Genomic DNA, 16,855 nt, shown 5'->3' with positions numbered 1-16,855 from the left:
ACCTTGCTCATTGCAAAGAAGAATAAAAACATCAGTAGTTCTTGTATCATCGTCCAGAGTATCACTTTATAATATTTGTTTGGGGCTTTCTAGATTGCCAGCCAGGTTCAGAAGAGGAATCCCCACAATCCCCACTGGGTCTTCCAAAACTGAAGAATGTTGTGAATATCAAGGAGGCTGCTGGCCAGAACCAAACTGAAAATTTAGAAAAACCTACCAAAGGTATGGTAGTCATTCGCTTTATCCTATTCTTTCTCAAAACTGAACATTATGTCCTTTTGGACTAGGGAAGATGGTAGTGGGAGCTGAGTGTGTGGTTGGCAGTTATAGAAACAATTCTAAAGGGTCACAGATCCTGGAGCTAAAGAACTTCATAGGCTTCTTAGCACATCAGAGTATCTCAAAAAATATTTTGAGAATGACTGCAAGTCCCAGATTGAAAGGAAAAAATGGCAAATATGTTTTTCTAGATTGTTATTGTATTCTATTTCTTTATTTTATATTATTATTTTATTTATTTTATTTTAATTAATTTATTGCCTCATTTGATTTTATCCCTCATGGATCTGAGAGTTTGCTTTATTTACTAAAGATCAGGAACCTGGTAGCTTTTTTGCAGGAGCCAGTAATTCGGTAGTTGGTCTCAGATTTACCTGCCATTTCAGTATTTTGATGTGCAGGTGCTAGAAGAGAAACAGGGTTGTCTCTACTGTATGCAGCCCATCATCTCATCGAGGTAGTGGAAATTAAAGTTTGGAATAATACAAAGTAATTGTAGCACAGGGGAATCACATTACACTGATTTCACTGAAGTTAATTCAACTTTATGGTTGGTCAGAAAAAAGAAAAACAGAGTAATTTAAATCACGTAGGTGAATTTGCACTTTTTGATGCCTGTGGACATGGTCCGTATTGAAAGTGAGCTGGGAGTCGGCCAATAGGCGTTAGTTACCTCTTACAGGGGAGCATCTTGCCACATTTTTGGGTGACTTAAGGGATTTGCCTTTTGCCTTCCTGATTTTAAAGTTATTTCTTGTCTAAAGTTTATTCATTTAGTGGATAATTTGTTCAATGCCTACTGTGCACCAGGCATGTTCTAGGCCCAGAAATGCAATAGTTAAGAAGCTAAAGTCTTATAGAGCTGTGCCTACATTGGCAGACCTAGACAATAAATAACTAAACAAATGAATTAGATAAATTCAGGTTGCTTAGCACAGAGTGAAACCATATATAATGTATGGTGAGTGTCTTGGGAAGAGGATGGCATTTCATTAGGGGATGAGAAGGCCTTCTGGGAAAGGACATCCACGCTTAGACAGAATGACGAGAAGGAGCCAGCCATGCAAACACTGGGGGAGGGGAATGGTGCAAGTAGCGGGAACAGCAAGTATGAAGACCTTTAGGGGAGAAGAAGCAGAAAAATGGGCATTTAGCTAGAAGAAAATGAACAAAGGAAGAAGCAAAGGAAGGTGAAGTCAGAGGGAGGGGTAGAGATAAGACTGTGTGATGCCACTTAGGGAGTTGTGGGTTTTAGTCTATGTGTAGTTTTTATTCAAACACCACGGGAAGGTTTTGAACAGGGTAGGTACAAGACTAATTTATATTTTTATTTATTTATTATTATTTTTTTAAGATTTTATTTATTTATTCAACAGAGATAGAGACAGCCAGCGAGAGAGGGAACACAAGCAGGGGGAGTGGGAGAGGGAGAAGCAGGCTCACAGCAGAGGAGCCCGATGTGGGGCTCGATCCCGCAGCACCGGGATCACGCCCTGAGCCGAAGGCAGACGCCCAACCGCTGTGCCACCCAGGCGCCCCCGACTAATTTATATTTTTAAAAGATCACCCCAGTAGCTGTGTGGATAATAGCACATGGTGAGGAAAGGGGGAGCGGACAAGTGGAAACCGTGGTGGGGGAGGAAGCCACTGAGGCAGGACATGTGAGCCCCAGCAGAGACCTGGCCAGCTCAGTGGAGGTGGAGAAGGTGGGGAGCAAATTAACTGGAACCACGTATTCTGGAGGGAGAGCCAGCGGGATTCACTGGTCGTCCACTGGATGTGGGGCTGAGGAAGAAGAGAAACCAAGGGTGCTTCCCAGGGTAAGTACCGCGTGACCCGGGGTGAGGCTGAGAATGTGTAGTTGTAACAAGGTTCAGGTGGTGCCGATGATGCTGGTATAGGGTCACACTCTGAGGACCATGGCCCTAAGGCAAACTCTGGAATGTAAAGATCAGGCGGAAGAGGGGCCACAAAAGGCTACTTAAGAAGAAGAAGCCAGTGAGGTAGGAGAAAAACAGGAGCATGAAAATCAGTGTTTCCAGTGGATCCAAGGGCCCCGGAAGGCCCAGCAAGATGTGGAATAACCACGGACTGGGTAAGATGGAGATTGCTGGTGATTTTGACAAGCGCTCTCTCAGGGCATGGCGGAGCCTGAAGCCAACTGACGTGGGCTGTGGGCTATGTCCAGAACGGCTGAAGAGGAGCCAGCAGCAGGAACACACACCTTCCCCCAAGAGTTTTGCTGAAAAGAAGAGAGAAATGGCATTGCTGCTGGAGGAAGATGTGTGACCAAGGGAGAGATGTAAAAAAAAAATTAGACATACGGGAGGATGTTGATTTGCAAACAATAATTCAGTAGCAAGAGAGAACTTACAATGCAGGAGGAGGGGGCCTACTTGCAGGAGATCAAAGTACTATAGAAGGTGAGAGGACAGGACATTTGGAGCAACCCCTGAGTGGCAGAGTTGATCTTGGATAGAAACAGGGCCCCCTCATCCACAGTGACAGGAGAGGGAAGGAATGCGGATACAATGGCAGGTGGGTTTGCATGTTTGGTATGGGGCAGATGAGCGAATCTGATGGGGGAGGAGCGGGTATAAGGATAGAAAGTCCATTCCAGAGAAACAGGAAAGCAGAACAGGAAGGGGGTGACCAATAGTCTCAAGTGACAGTGTCAGTTCATTAGAGGTCTCAGCAAGGTCAAATGTGTGCTAGATACCATGGAGTAATGAGCTAGAAGATTAGGAGGTCATGACCTAGAGAGGAAAGTGGAAACAGATTCTGAAAGTGGTAACATTATTGGCCTTGGCGAGGTCGAGATTCGGTCATGGGAGTTTCTGGGTGGAGAAGAAGCAGAGAGGAAGAAACAAGGTGATGGAGACTCAGAGAGCTCAGGGTGTTGGGTGGGTTGTCAGGTGATGTCACCAAGAGGTGAACTGGAAGTCCACCGGGGGTGTCAAGATCTCTGGGGAATCCAGGGAATGATTGAGAGGTCAGTAGATGACAGGTACATGGGGACGGCATCAGGAATACAGTCTGATGGCACGAGCTTCTAAGAAACGGGAGTTTTTGAAGAAGGAAAAAAGTCTTTGAAAGGAGGACACCTCCCCCCACCCCCTGACCCAGGCACAGAGATTCTGAGATGAGACGCAATAATGCCACTCGCTAAAAGTAGTGGATTACATTTTGATATAAATAATACAGTTTAAGGAAGTTCAGAGTAAAAAGAAAGATGGGGAAAGCTCTCGGGGAGAGCTGGCCTAGAAGAAGAAATTGGATTTCATAGGTTTTAAGATTTAAGATTGGATCACCGAGACAGCTCTCATATTACTTGAGGAAACTGAAGCCTAGAGGAAGTCAAGCAACTTCTAAAGTCATACAGCAAATCTGCGAGGGCAAGAAAATGAGGTTTTTGACTCCTCGTTCTCTGTATTTTATTACTCTTCCTTCCCGATGTAGGAAGGAGAAAAGAATATTTTGTTACAACAACAACAACAACAACAAAAGTGTGGGGGGAGGGGTCTGGGTTCCAAAGCCTGAAGGTAGAAATGAACTGGAAACTAGCATAAATAGTTCAGTGGTTCTCATTTGGTCGTCAATAGAGTCAGCTAGAGGACGCCTGCATTTTGTAAAGTAAAAATGTACTTGTCAGCATTTGCTGCAATAAAACTGTATAAATCCCGTAGCAATTTAAAACAAGCATTTTAAGGGTTTGGGGTTCGGGGGTGGGCTACGGCAGCCTCTGCTCCAGGCTGCGGGTGGACACACTGGGTGCCCCATGAGGCCCCAGAGATCTGAGTGTGCCCATCTCCTCCCAAATCCACACTCAGTGACACCACACCGATAGCTTGAGTTGGCCGGGCGTGCAATCTGCAAAGACTGCAAATGTGCAAAGTGTCCAAACCAGGGCAGTTTTTCTCCAGAGAGGCAGTTGTTAAACTTTTACCAGCACTCCAAGGGCTGCCTGTGAAATGTGGGGGTGATCCAGCTCCCACACGGAAGCGGCTGCACCCCCTGGGACTAGCTGCTTTCAGGGCGGAGGGGCAGAGCTCAAGAGAGGTGAGTGGGGCAGTGTGCGCTGCCCCCCGGTTCACAGCGCTCGGAGTCGGCACCGTGCGCCTTACACAGACTCTCACTGGCCGGCTTAAGTCCCGTAGTGGAGCTCAAGGTCAGCGGGGCAGAGAAATATGCTCCACCTGCAGGGAAGATGCGCTCAGAGAGGAAGCAAATAAAGCCATGCCCTGAGAGGAAGGAAAGAAAATTACTGTGAATAGATACTACAGTCAGCCTCGGGGTAGAAATGGGGAGCCATGATAGTTTCTTGGGGGGGGGGGTCAGGCCCTGTGTTCATACTCAGATACCACTAGAGGACCATCCCAATCCAAATATTAAAGTACCTTTGTATCAGCTATTTTTCCAGAATCAGCTCAGGGACACACTGGGGTAGTTGTCTAGAAAAACTCACTATTTATACAGAACACTTCTGTGACCAGATGTGGGGGGGAGGGGTTCCCACACCAAGGAATTCCACGACACCAAGTATCCTACAATTTACTTCAGTTTTGACACTAACCACAGTTACTGCAGACCTTACAGGTTAAGGGCTTAGTCCCATAAGTCTGCCCCCCACTTCAGATGCCAGTCACAAGTCCAGGCTGTCACCTGTGCTTCTGACCAGCCAGCTATCAATTGGGGCTCCCAGGACCCCCTTCTAGGGCTTTACAATTTGGTAGAACTCATATGTTATTATATAAAGGATATGATGAAGGGCACAGGTGAATAGCCAGATGAGGAGGTACATAGGGCAAGGTCTAGAAGGGTCCAGCACAGGAGCTTCTCCCCCTGTGGAGTTGGGGTGCAAACCCTCCAGGTACATGGATGTGTTCACCAACCCAGAAGCTCTCTGAACCCCGCACTATGGGGATTTTTATGGAGGCTTCACCACACAGGCATGATCAATCACTACCTCAATCTCCATCTCCTCGCCCCTTCCCAAAGGATGAAGGTGGAGCTGCAAGTTCCAAGCTTCTAATCATGGTTTGGTCTTTCTGGTGAATGGCCCCCATCTTGAAGCCATCCAAGAGCCCACCAAGAGTAGCCTCATTGGATCAAAAGACACTGCAATCACCCAGGAAAGTCCAATGCATTTAGGAGCTGCATGTCAGGAACTTGGGTCAAAGACCAAATATTAGAACAAAAGATGTTCCTAGTGCTCTTATCGTCTAGGAGATTTCTAGGGTTTTAGGAGTTCCGTGCCGGGAACCAGGGATGAAGACCAGTATATAGGTTTTCTGTTATCGCACACTAGCAGAAGGAGCGCGTTCCTGGCGGGGGCTGACTTACTTAGATGCACATTCCAGCCCTGCCACTTCTTTTAGTTTCTCCGACAAGTTATTTAACTTCAGGTTCCTCATTTGTAAAAAATAAATAAATAAATAAAGAGAGAGAGAGAGAGAGAGATACTATTAGATAAGATGCTTTGATTTGTAACTGAGTGAATTCAAACTCACTGAAGAGAAAAGTGGGGGGACATTTCTTGGTGCTCAGAAGCACATCACAGAGTAGTGGATATGGTGCCAGCCCAGGGATGACTGGATCCAGGCGCTCTGGCTTTTCAGAGTGTCTGATTGCCCCTCTCTCTGGGCAACCCCCCTGCCTCCATCTTGCTCCATCCCTACTTGTCCCTGTTCAGTTTTACCTTGTCCTTCAAAGAACAGACTGTGTTCATGTGGCAAGGACTATGTGACAGAGGTCCAAGATTTTGATGCTTCCAGATCCATAACCCGGTAGACAAGCTGGGATTATCCCTGTCGCCTTCTGTGGGAATATCCTGATGAAAGGCCTGCATTGGCTGTGCATGGGTCATGTGCCATCTTGATGGCTGGGGCTGGAGATGTGGCACCGGAAGTATGTGTGGTAGGAATTGGGGGTAGAGGTGGGCAAGGGGGAGAGTGCCGAACGTACAATAATTATAATCACCATTGCCCTCAGCTCGTAGGATTTTATGAGGATTAAGTAAGATGCTTTATGTAAAAACATACATGTGGTGCTTGCCTGCAGATGGTGGACACTCGAATTTTGGTTTCCTTGCCTTCCCTCTCTTGGTGATTTGAATGCATGAAAAGATATTAAATATGATGATTTAAAATACTGTTTTTGTTTCAACCTCCTGGATATTTGGAGAAATGCATACAGCTGCAGCTATGTAAATTACCTACTTTTGCTCACTCGTTCGCCAAGTTCAGTGATCTGAGGATTTAACTCCCTGGCTTAATTTATCTGTAAATACTAAGCCACTTTTTAGAAGTATAAATGTAGTAGTTGAATCAAAAAAATTCTTCATTTCTCTCCCATTGGTTTTAAGAGTTCCTTCAGTCAGTGTTTATTGTATTGTACTTGTTGATTTAATGGTAAGAACCCTGGGGAGATCTGGTCACTCAGCTTCTCAGAATTTGTTTTTTCTCATTTATTTAAAAAAGATGATGCTAATAAGTGTCTGCCCTGCCCATCTCATAGGAGTGTTGTGAGAATCGATGTTAGGCAAAATCTCTTTGTAAAATGTAAAGATGTAACACTAGAATTGATAAAAAGCCTTTATTTATTTAAATAAGTTCTTTAAAAAGGAAAGGAGAAAAGTTTCCCAAGTTGGTTTATGTCCTCATAATCTCTGGTAGGACCTCAGATGTCTTTGAATAAAATGTCCATGTGGCGCAATTCAAACTTTCTAACAGACCCAGAATCCTGTGCGCCTGTGAAAATTCCAACCCAGTCACTGCTGCAGGATGTCGCAGGACAAGCAAGGAAAGAGAAAGTGAGGTTGCCGCACTACTTGCTGAGTTCCAAGCCCAAGTCTCAACCTCTCACAAAGGTAACACAGACATGGGAAACAAGTTCCCAGAGCCAGTCGGCATTTTATGTAATCCTGACTCACTGAAGTTGCTGATTTCCAGCCGCTGGGTACTGCTACTCACTGTATGTGCGAGATCACCTCCCCATGAAGGCGTTCAGGTCACACAGAGATGAGCTAAGGCTGAGCTTTTCCGGAGCCAGGTAACCTGGGCTCGGGAGAGGCATTTTATGAGCCAGCTCTTAAACCATTGGTAGCTTGAAATCAACCTGCTGGGGTTCTTGCACCATGGAAATCAGCAAAAGCTACTGATCAACGTTCTTTGCAGAGAACCAGTTTACCAGCACACTACTGGCTAAGGGGATCATTGGCCACCCTTCTCATGACTCTTAGGATAAAATCCAAGTGACAGCATCACCTCAAGCCCTGTTTGCTTCTCTACCCTCATCTTGCACATACTCTAGCCATTGTGGGTTTCTCTCAGTTCTCCAAAAGCACCAAGCTCCTTCCTTCCTCAGAGCCTCTGAGATTAAGATTCCCTCTCATCCCTGCTGGGAACCCAGTTTTGAGAGTTAGCCTTCAATGCTTGCATGACACACCATGTTCATGGCCACCACAGAATTTATTGCAATGTCCGTAACCAACAATGTGATAGGAGTACCTGGGGATCTTGTTAGCAGGCAGATTCTGAGTAACCGGGGCCTGAGAACCTGCAGTTGCAGCCGGCTCCCAGGTGAGCTCCATGCTGCCGATCTGGGGAGGAACAAGCGCATAGGGCAGTGGTTTTCAAAGCGTGATTTCCGGACCAGCGGCATTAGAAGTGCCTGGAAACTGATTACAAATGCAAATTCATGGGCCCCATCCCAGATTTACTGATTGAAAAACTCTGGAGGTGGAGTCAGCAATTTGGGTCTTAACCAGCTTCCCTGGTGATTCTGATGGAAGCTGAAGTTTGATAATCACTGGCGCAAAGAGCATAAAGTTTAGAATCAGGCAAACTCGAGTTTGAAACTTTACTCTGCCACTTGCCACTTGAGCAAATGATGTCTTTCTAAGTCTCTGAACTTGAGCTTCCTTATCCTTAAAACAAAGCCTGAAAGACTTCCTTACAGAGCTCTTGTAAGTTTTCCAGGAGAAATGTTAAGGCTCATTTCCTCCCATGGCCAAGCAGTTATTTTCCTCTGGCAGTTGAGCCTTTTTCTTATCTTGGGAACGCAACATAGAAATCGTTTTCTTTCATTTGATTACTGTTTTCTTAATGCAAAGGTGCAAGATTCGGTTGGAGGAAGAGTGAAAACATCCTCGGTTGCATCTGCTGCTATTAACAATGTGAATTCATCCCCTTTCGGATTCCACCTTCTCCCACCGTCAGTCAAGTTTGGAGTGCTTAAAGAGGGACACACCTATGCCACCACCGTAAAGCTCAAGAATGTGGGAGTGGATTTCTGCAGGTGAGGCCAAGGCGCCAAAGGTCTACTCAGGTCCCCTTCTCCTACGCTGGGACCATTGTCTTCGGCTGCCTCCATCAGTGAATGTTTATTTGAACTGAACTCTTAATTCCACCTTGATTCCTGAATCTTCACATCATTCATTCCATCATTTACTCATTCATTCATTCATTCATTCATTCATTCATTCATTCATTCTTCATCAGCTCAGTATTTATTTATCAAGCCACAACTATGTGGTGGGCACTTCTTGGCCCTCCCATTAATCATTATTCATACTTTGGCAGAAGCAACTCAGGACTGATCTGCAGTAGGAAAGACTGAAGGGGATGTTGTACCAGTGTTACAAGAACTAATGCACAAAACCTGAAAGTCTATTTCTCAAATCCGCCACCAACTGTAATACCGGCTGACATCTGTTTGCCCTCTCTAATCTAAAAGTGATTTTCATTACCTTATTTCTGCATAATTGAGGCAAAAGGGGGGAAAAAAATAACCTGAATCATTAGGGTCATTTTGCCTCTGAAGATCTGTCTTGACCGTAACTCACAACCTGTCTTCCCAGTTGAAAATACACTATATCTGGCAATTCAGTGACAAGAAAAAGAGTCGCTCGTTTCCAGATCAATAGAAGTGTGGAACTTGTAGAGATAGACCTTAGAGACTATTACGAAGGATCAGAGTAATATGTCTTAAGGTCTTGTAGGCTAGAGCAAGGCTGGATCTCAGATCTCCTGTAGGCTGTCTCTCTGTGGCACGGTGCTTTATCGCAAAGCTGTGCTCACTGCTTACTATGGGAGTTCAGTCCTTCCCATCAGGTCACTATATTCTGTCTATACAGGACAACTCCCAATTACAAAAGCTCCCCTATTCTACTTTGAATTAAACTTAAGCACAATGTGGGGGGGGGGGTTCCCCATAAGAAGTGGAATAAATGTTTATTTCGTTTGCAGAGCTATGCTCAGTGTAAGTGGCAAGTCCTTCCAGTTTATGATTCTGGACTCAAGACTGGCCATCAAATGGAAAAGCTACAGACGCATCCCATTGAAAAGATCCACGTGCCATTTTAGTTGAGGCCAATACCCAGCTTCAGGAATTATGTTTGTTTCCTCAGAAACAACCAGGCCACCGGATCAGACATTATTGGTTTTTTAGGTTGCGGCCAACAGGGTGGGTGGGGAAAAACAGAGAATCAGCTTCGAACTCGTAGAACTCATCTGCGCAGATCCTGTCTACTCAGTATAGAATTTTAGCTTCCGAGATTCCACTCCCCGGCTCGTTAAATTCAGCCCCTACAGCACAGACAGCAAAGTTGATGGTAGGAGTGGGATTGAGGTCAACGTGGAGGTAGGCTTTCCCTGGCATTTTAATTTACTCCAGGTCTTTAACCTTCAGGCAGAACCCACAAACCACAGGAAGGGAAAGAGATCAATAGGCACCACGTGTGAGCACGGGGCTTTTCAAGTTCTCTGACATTCTCTGAGCCTTTTCTGTTTCTCTTCTGCCCAAACATGCAAGCCCCATACCACGACAGAGCAAGACTGGCTCCCATGCTCCAGCGCTTTCCAAAAGAGCCTTTATTCTTCAGCTTAATGATCTGGCAGTCAGCCTCGGTGTTCACGCTGGCGGCCACGCTGTAGCGCACAGAGCAGCCAAACATTGACGACAGTCTGCCCGAGCCGAGCGCCTCAGCAGCATCCAATAACCGAGGGTTGAAACTGGGGTTGAAATCTGTTTGACGCTGATGAAAACTGTTGTTGGAAAGACAGTTGTGAAACGGGCCTCAGATTCTTCTCCCAAGTGGAGATTAGGTTGTTCTCCTATTGGTATGGACCCCCTGCTCCTTTGTAGCAAATATTAACACCTTCCCGATTTCCTAACTTCCCGGTTTATTCATTGCTTTTTCATTATGACGTAAATTTATTTCCATCTTTTTTCCATCTTTAGGTTTAGGGTGAAGCAGCCCCCACCCAGCACAGGACTGAAAGTGACTTACAAACCCGGGCCTGTGAGTCCTACGCGCTATCTGCTGTGTGTGTCCGTGTGTGTTCTTGTGAATGTGTGCGTGCTCCCAGGGAAGTGGGCTCTTTAAGTCATTCTACGCATTCAGTTTAATGATGGGTAAGTCTAATTTTTCTAGTATCATACGCAAAAGATTCCTGGTATGGGTACACTGTGTGGCTTGACATTGCGTACTGCATGTAATAGCTGTGAGACAGATCCCATGTGTAAATAGTTAAACTTTCAGCGATGGAAACTTTCCTGAAGTTCACTCATTTGTCCCAATACTAGAGTTGTATGAAAAATACCTTTTTAAAAATTAAATATGACTTGACATGCACTTGGAAAGCTGATTACCTAAAGGTATCCTGTAATAAATTCTTCTGCAAAATGAAAATTTGCTAGGAAAAATAAATATGCTATTTTTTGTATTTTATATAAATTTGGTTTGTTCTTTTGCTGTTTGCCAGAGAATATTATTTAATGACATTCTAAGAAATAGTAGTATATTAAAGTCATCAGTTGCCTCATTTCTCCAAAGAGCTCTGAAAATACCAATTTTAAAATGTCAACCCTTATTCTAACTTTATTTGCTACATTCCCCAAAATGGGGTATTTAATAAAAAATCTGTATATTGCCACTTGCTTTAAATTATAATTTCAGAAATGTAGCATCAAGTAAATAAAAGTTTATAAATCTATAAATAGACAAAATATATAAAATAACATATAAAACATAATAAAATCACACTTGTAAATCTTAACATTTATTTCTTGGTCAGTGCATCATCTTAACATTCCTTCCATCTTTTCAACCAACTTTGAATGCCACTGATAGGGACAGGGGACAGGGGATGTTAAAAATGAGTAGACACATAAGTTGCTCCCAGAGCTGGGCACATAGTGGAGACTCGCGATGTATGACTAAGTGACAGAATGCAGTGAGGACATCTGGTAGACACATACTTGTTCATCACAGACAGGGACACGCACAGTCTCATGGGAATACCAAGCAAGGGCATCCACTTCCATAACCAGCACACAGTGTTCACTGAGTCCCAAGACCTTAAGATAGCCACAGCTGTACATTGACCCAGAAGGTTCTGTTTGATAGGGTGCAGAATCAGTTGGCCTCTTGTTATGACTGTGCCACCAGCAGCTCAGTGTTGTTGTTGGTTAATTAACCGTCTGCACCTTGCTTTCCTCATCTGCAAAAGAAGTTGCTTGGACCCAATAATTTCTTAGTCCCTTTCAGGGCCTAATATCTTATGGTTGATAGAATAGCAGTTTGCAGGCTGCATTTCCAAACAGAAATATACGTTGGGGTTAGATCCACCAATTCATGAGTCTGTCTGTCACATTTCATCATTGTACTGTGTCAAGATTCCAGAAACTTCGCAACATAAAGCAAAAGCAAAAATCAAAGCAAGCTCTTCTTCCACTGTTCTGAGAAGCTGGCAATTTTTTTCATTTAAAGTCGGGGTGATGCCAAAAGCCAAAATGACTGTTGGATCAACCTTTGGAGGTACTAAAAACCCAGCATGTATTCTTTGAAGCTCACTTTCTACTATTAGGTTTTTTTATTATATTTTTTTTCCTTTTTGACAGTAAGTTTTGGCTCTGCAAAAATATAATCTATAGACTTCTCCATATGTAAATCTAACCACTGTTCAGCTTGGTTAGTTGCCAACACTGAAGGAATATGCCCAGAGCCCGGGTAGACCTGAGTGGTGGCAGGGTGCCAGCTGCCTCGTGCGGAGTGGCGTCATCCCAGCCCTGCCCTCATTGTTGGGCTCCAGGGCGAAGGGCCTGGTCCTCAGACGTGGAGAGTTGGATACCCTCCAGTAAGCAGAACTTCACAAGCACATTGTTGAAGCAGTTGAAACATCTTTCAGTTCTATTATTTATAAACTATACTGAAGAAAAAAAATATTTGTATCTAATTGCTTTCCATGTGGTGGTTTCTGAGTATTTTTTTCCAGATAATTGTTCTCAAGTCTGCTTTTTAACCTACCTCCTGGAGAGGCAGCTTAGGAACACAAACAGCTCTTTCTTTCCTGGCCAGTGTTCTCTTCAAGGAACAAGGCAAGAAGCCCGTTCCTTCCTGTGTTTCTTCTTCATTACATATCAGGTTTCTTCTTTGTTGGTCCAGACCTCTTCCATGTAGTTTTCAGACCTAAGCAGTTTTGGCATTTAAACTCATTCTGTCTCCCTCTGCTGGCTTTGTCACATCACAGGTCCTCCATTAGACACACTATAAACCAAGAGGCAGGGCAGGGAAGTTGTGGGGCTCAGGTTCTCTCCTGGTTTAGATTTACCATTATCTACAAGGATGCGCATAGAAACCTACTGCTGACATTCAAGAGAGAGCACAACTGTGGTATTGTAAAAGTTTGCCTGCATTTCACCATCAGCACACTGACATTTTTGTCCTGAATAGCACCTGGTTGTTTTCTCCTTCAACAATTTATCCTGGTCCCATTTGCTCAATGGAACTCTACCTAACTGATCCACAAAGTGACTCTTCTAAATGCCATCACGTCAATCATTCATGAGCGCCAAACCTATAGATGAGAAAATAAGATTAGAGAGTGTAACTAGCCCAAATTCAGGTTAAAATCAAGATCTGAACCCAGATATGTCTGATTCTAAAGCTACATTGTGTGCTACAGGTGGCGGCTGGTTTGCAGACGGAACTGAAGGTGGAGTTATTTGCCATGGCCGTTGGAGAGGATGGTGTCAAGGGGTCAACGCACATCTCGCACAATATTGAGATTATGACTGAACATGACGTCCTGTTCTTACCTGTGGAAGCAAATATCCTTTAAAGCTCAATTTAAGTAGTCATAAATAGAGCAAAAATTACATTTCAACAGTGGGAAACCAGAAGTCAAAATGCTATTCTCTAATCCCCTCGCACCCGTACTCCCTAGCTTCATTATTAATTCTTTAAGACCATAGAGTTAAATTTCTTAGGATGAAGACTGTCTTCATTCATCTTTGTAAGCATCCAGCAAAATGCCTGTTACACAGTACATGCACAGTAACCGTGAGTTGAACTAATGCCAATGTTAATGGCTGTCTATGGTGTATCAGACAATTAGAATGGTTTTGAAAAGCAAGTCTTTGTCATCAGAACAAACTTGTAATCTTGTTAGGGAGTAGGAGATACCTTCCTATTATAAAGGAGAAATGGATATTCACAGAATCACACATACACACCTTCATGCTGGTGTCTCTTGCATATGGATACCATACAGAGATCAAGTAAACTATTATATGCAAGGTACTGTATAGAATATTTTTTTCATATATAAAAATGACAATTGGACTCTTAAAAGACATATAATTTAGAAGCAGAAATAAAGTCTTCCCACTTGATTCCTATATCATTTTGCACTCCAGTGACATGAAGCATATAGTACTTTGTGTTGTAGTGATGTACCTATTTGGTATTTGAGCTGGGTCTTATAAAAGGCAAGCACTTTTGAGGAAAAGAGACTTCAAATAGAAAGAATGAACAAATCCACAGCAATAGGAGAGCTCCAGGTGTTGGGAAGTGTAGGAAGTTCGATTTATTGAGAACTTAGGGAATATTAGGAAACATAGTGGGAAGTTGGTTGGAATCAAGTTGTGGAAGACTGAATCCCTGCTTAAACTTTATTATATAAGCAAGAGTGAATCACTGAAGATTTCCGAACCAGTGGATGATATAATCAGAATATTTTTATAAAAATGAATCCAGTGTTATTGTGCTGGATACGCTGAAGAAGAGCACTGGACACAAATAGAAGCAAAGAGCCATTGGAAAACCACTTCAGTAAACCAAGTGTAAGGACAGAAACTATCAAGTGGCAAAAGTGGAAGAGAGACATGGATGGGAAGACATTAGGCAGGGGAGGGGGGATGCTGTAAAATCTGAGGTGGAACCCATTGATAGGAGGAAGTAAGAGGACCTAAGATTTCAACTCCAAGGTTTTGGGCTCAAGGAATGAATCATGGATATGTGGGACTGGATCTCAATTGAGGAGTTAGAACTGGAGATGTAATCATTTTAAGCATCATCTACACAGAGGTGACGATTGAAGGTATGGGAAAGGAGCAGAGATCTGGGGTCTGTTTAGGGAGTAGGAGGAAGAAGAGGAAGCAGTGGAGACAGAGCAAGCAATTAGAAAGCCAAGAAATATCTCAGAAGCCATAGAAACAATTACAAGGAAAACATGGACATAGTTGACAGATGCTATAGAGATGTCAAGGAAATTTCAGGTTTAAGTAGATTGCTAGATTTGGCTGAAGGGAATGGATCAGAAGAGAAATATTAAAAAATATGAATGAGAGGAAGTAATTAAAGCAGCAATATCTAAAGGAGATCAAGAGAATTATCAAGAACAGAGCTGAAGGGTTGGTCTTGGCAAGGGAGTGGGTGAAGATGGCTAAGGATCCAGACATTCTGAGGTGAAGGGGAAATTTAGGGGAATTTGTGTCAAATGACTGTGATTTCAGTCAAAATGGAGCTGAAAGCATCTGTCCACTTATTTCAAAGATAAGTGTCTCTAATAAACTAGGAACTGTTCTAGGCAGAGTGAACAAGAGACAAAAATCCCTGCCCTCATGTAGCTTATGTTTCAGTGGGAGGAGTCTGTACACAAAATAAGTAAAATATGGACTATAATGGTGCCAATAAGTACAATGGGGAAAAATGAAAAGTAGGAAAGGGGGTGCAGGGAGTGTTAAGGAGGATTCCGATTTAGAATGGGGTAGTCAGAAAGACCTCATTGGGGATGTGATTTTTTTTTTTTTTTTACTATATTGATGGCAGGGTTCTTCTGTAGTGATAGAAGGAACCTAACCAAAGAGCCAGTTTTTTCCTTTAGGAATTAAATCAAGTCTTCATATCCTCTTCATACAGGTTATTGGATGCTGATCCAGAGTACCTGATCCCTGCTGCCGGTCTCAGCAATTAAGTCATTTTACATTTATGCTAATAAAGTGTCTATTCCTTGCTCATTGATTAAAGGCCACCTATCAGTTAGGCACAGATAGAGGGGGAAGAGAGTTTTATTAGATCTTTTATCTACTTCTAATGTCAGTAGTGAGACTTCGTAGCCCATTTCCCAAGAACTATCCCTTCTTAAAAAAAGCATGATATCTGGATGTTGATGTGATTTGGAACCTGGTTATGGTGACTGATGGCTCCTGTAGGAAGATTAGCCACTGTCGGCAGAGAAGCATACACTGGGTGAACAGGGGAAATCCAGGAAATCAATATCCATCCTTCATTCCCTAAGCCTAGAATTCACATTGCATAGAAAAGTACCCAAAATGGAGCTAATGATGCTAGAGAAGAGGTTCTGATTCTCAAATGTTATCTGAGCTAGTATATACAAATCATTTGGTCATGAAAGTCATAGTCCTTAACAAGTATTTTACCAGTTTTAACAAGTAGCAATTATGATAACAGACCAAAAGATTTTCCTCAGGGAAAAGAAAATCCCATGGTCCAGAGGACTTCAACGATTTCTTCCTCTACACTCGGAGTCTTCATGTCCCGTAAAATTTCTCAATGTTAGGTCCAGTAAGTAACAAATGGAACCTTGATCATCCACCATTCAAATGTGAGGCCTTAGACCTCATGTTTGTTCCTGTCTTCTTACATCCAGAAACCAGTAAGCCACTTAACCTGGTGGGGTGGAAATACTTGTTTCAAATAACTATAATAGCTACTCCCTTATATACATTATCATATCTAATCCTCATATTACTGAAGATAGATGTTATCTTTCCCACTTTATAAATAAGGAAAATGAAGCTCAGAGAATCCTAAGTAAATGAGGTAAAAATCTAACCTACTTCAATGTGATTCTAAAGTTCTTTTAAGCACGATTTTCAATGTTAAGCTGAACTTCCAAAAAGCAAGGGCACCAACACCAGGATGTCCTTCCGAAAATTTACAGTTAAGCCCATGGTTGTCAAACATTTTGGACACAAGATTCTTTCTGTATTCTTAAAAATTATTAAGGATCCCAAATAGTTTTCATTCATGTGGGTCATATCTATCACATTTACTAAATTGGAATTAAAGCTGGAAAACATTTTCAGTATAAAAACCATAACAACGCCAATATATTAACATCTATTTTTTAATGAAAAATAACTATTTTCCAAAACAAAAATTTATTATTCATGGGACATTGTTTTATTTTTTTACAAATTTCTTCGATGTCTGGCTTATTACAACACAGTTGGATTCTCCTGCCTGCTCTATATTCAGTCTGTCAGG

At 42.9% G+C, this 16,855-nt stretch overlaps 1 protein-coding gene across 1 annotated transcript in view; it reads left to right on the top strand.

The window, feature by feature from the left end:
• The window catches only part of SPAG17 (sperm associated antigen 17), a 212,056-nt gene extending 195,814 nt beyond the window's left edge, over positions 1 to 16,242 (top strand). Inside the window, exons 44-49 of the mRNA XM_087866202.1 lie at positions 94 to 222; positions 7,011 to 7,147; positions 8,393 to 8,577; positions 10,522 to 10,582; positions 13,248 to 13,392; positions 16,006 to 16,242. Coding sequence (XP_087722328.1) covers positions 94 to 222; positions 7,011 to 7,147; positions 8,393 to 8,577; positions 10,522 to 10,582; positions 13,248 to 13,392; positions 16,006 to 16,145 — 797 coding nt within the window. The 3' untranslated portion in view covers positions 16,146 to 16,242. The remainder of the gene's footprint in view (positions 1 to 93; positions 223 to 7,010; positions 7,148 to 8,392; positions 8,578 to 10,521; positions 10,583 to 13,247; positions 13,393 to 16,005) is intronic.
• The last annotated feature ends 613 nt before the right edge of the window (positions 16,243 to 16,855 follow it).

Source organism: Ursus americanus, chromosome 12, assembly GCF_024610735.1.
Source record: "Ursus americanus isolate L20-20 chromosome 12, mUrsAme1.1.p, whole genome shotgun sequence".
Lineage (NCBI taxonomy): Eukaryota > Metazoa > Chordata > Mammalia > Carnivora > Ursidae > Ursus > Ursus americanus.
The sequence above is the reverse complement of the archived record's forward strand: the minus strand, read 5'-3'. Positions and strand labels throughout refer to the sequence as shown.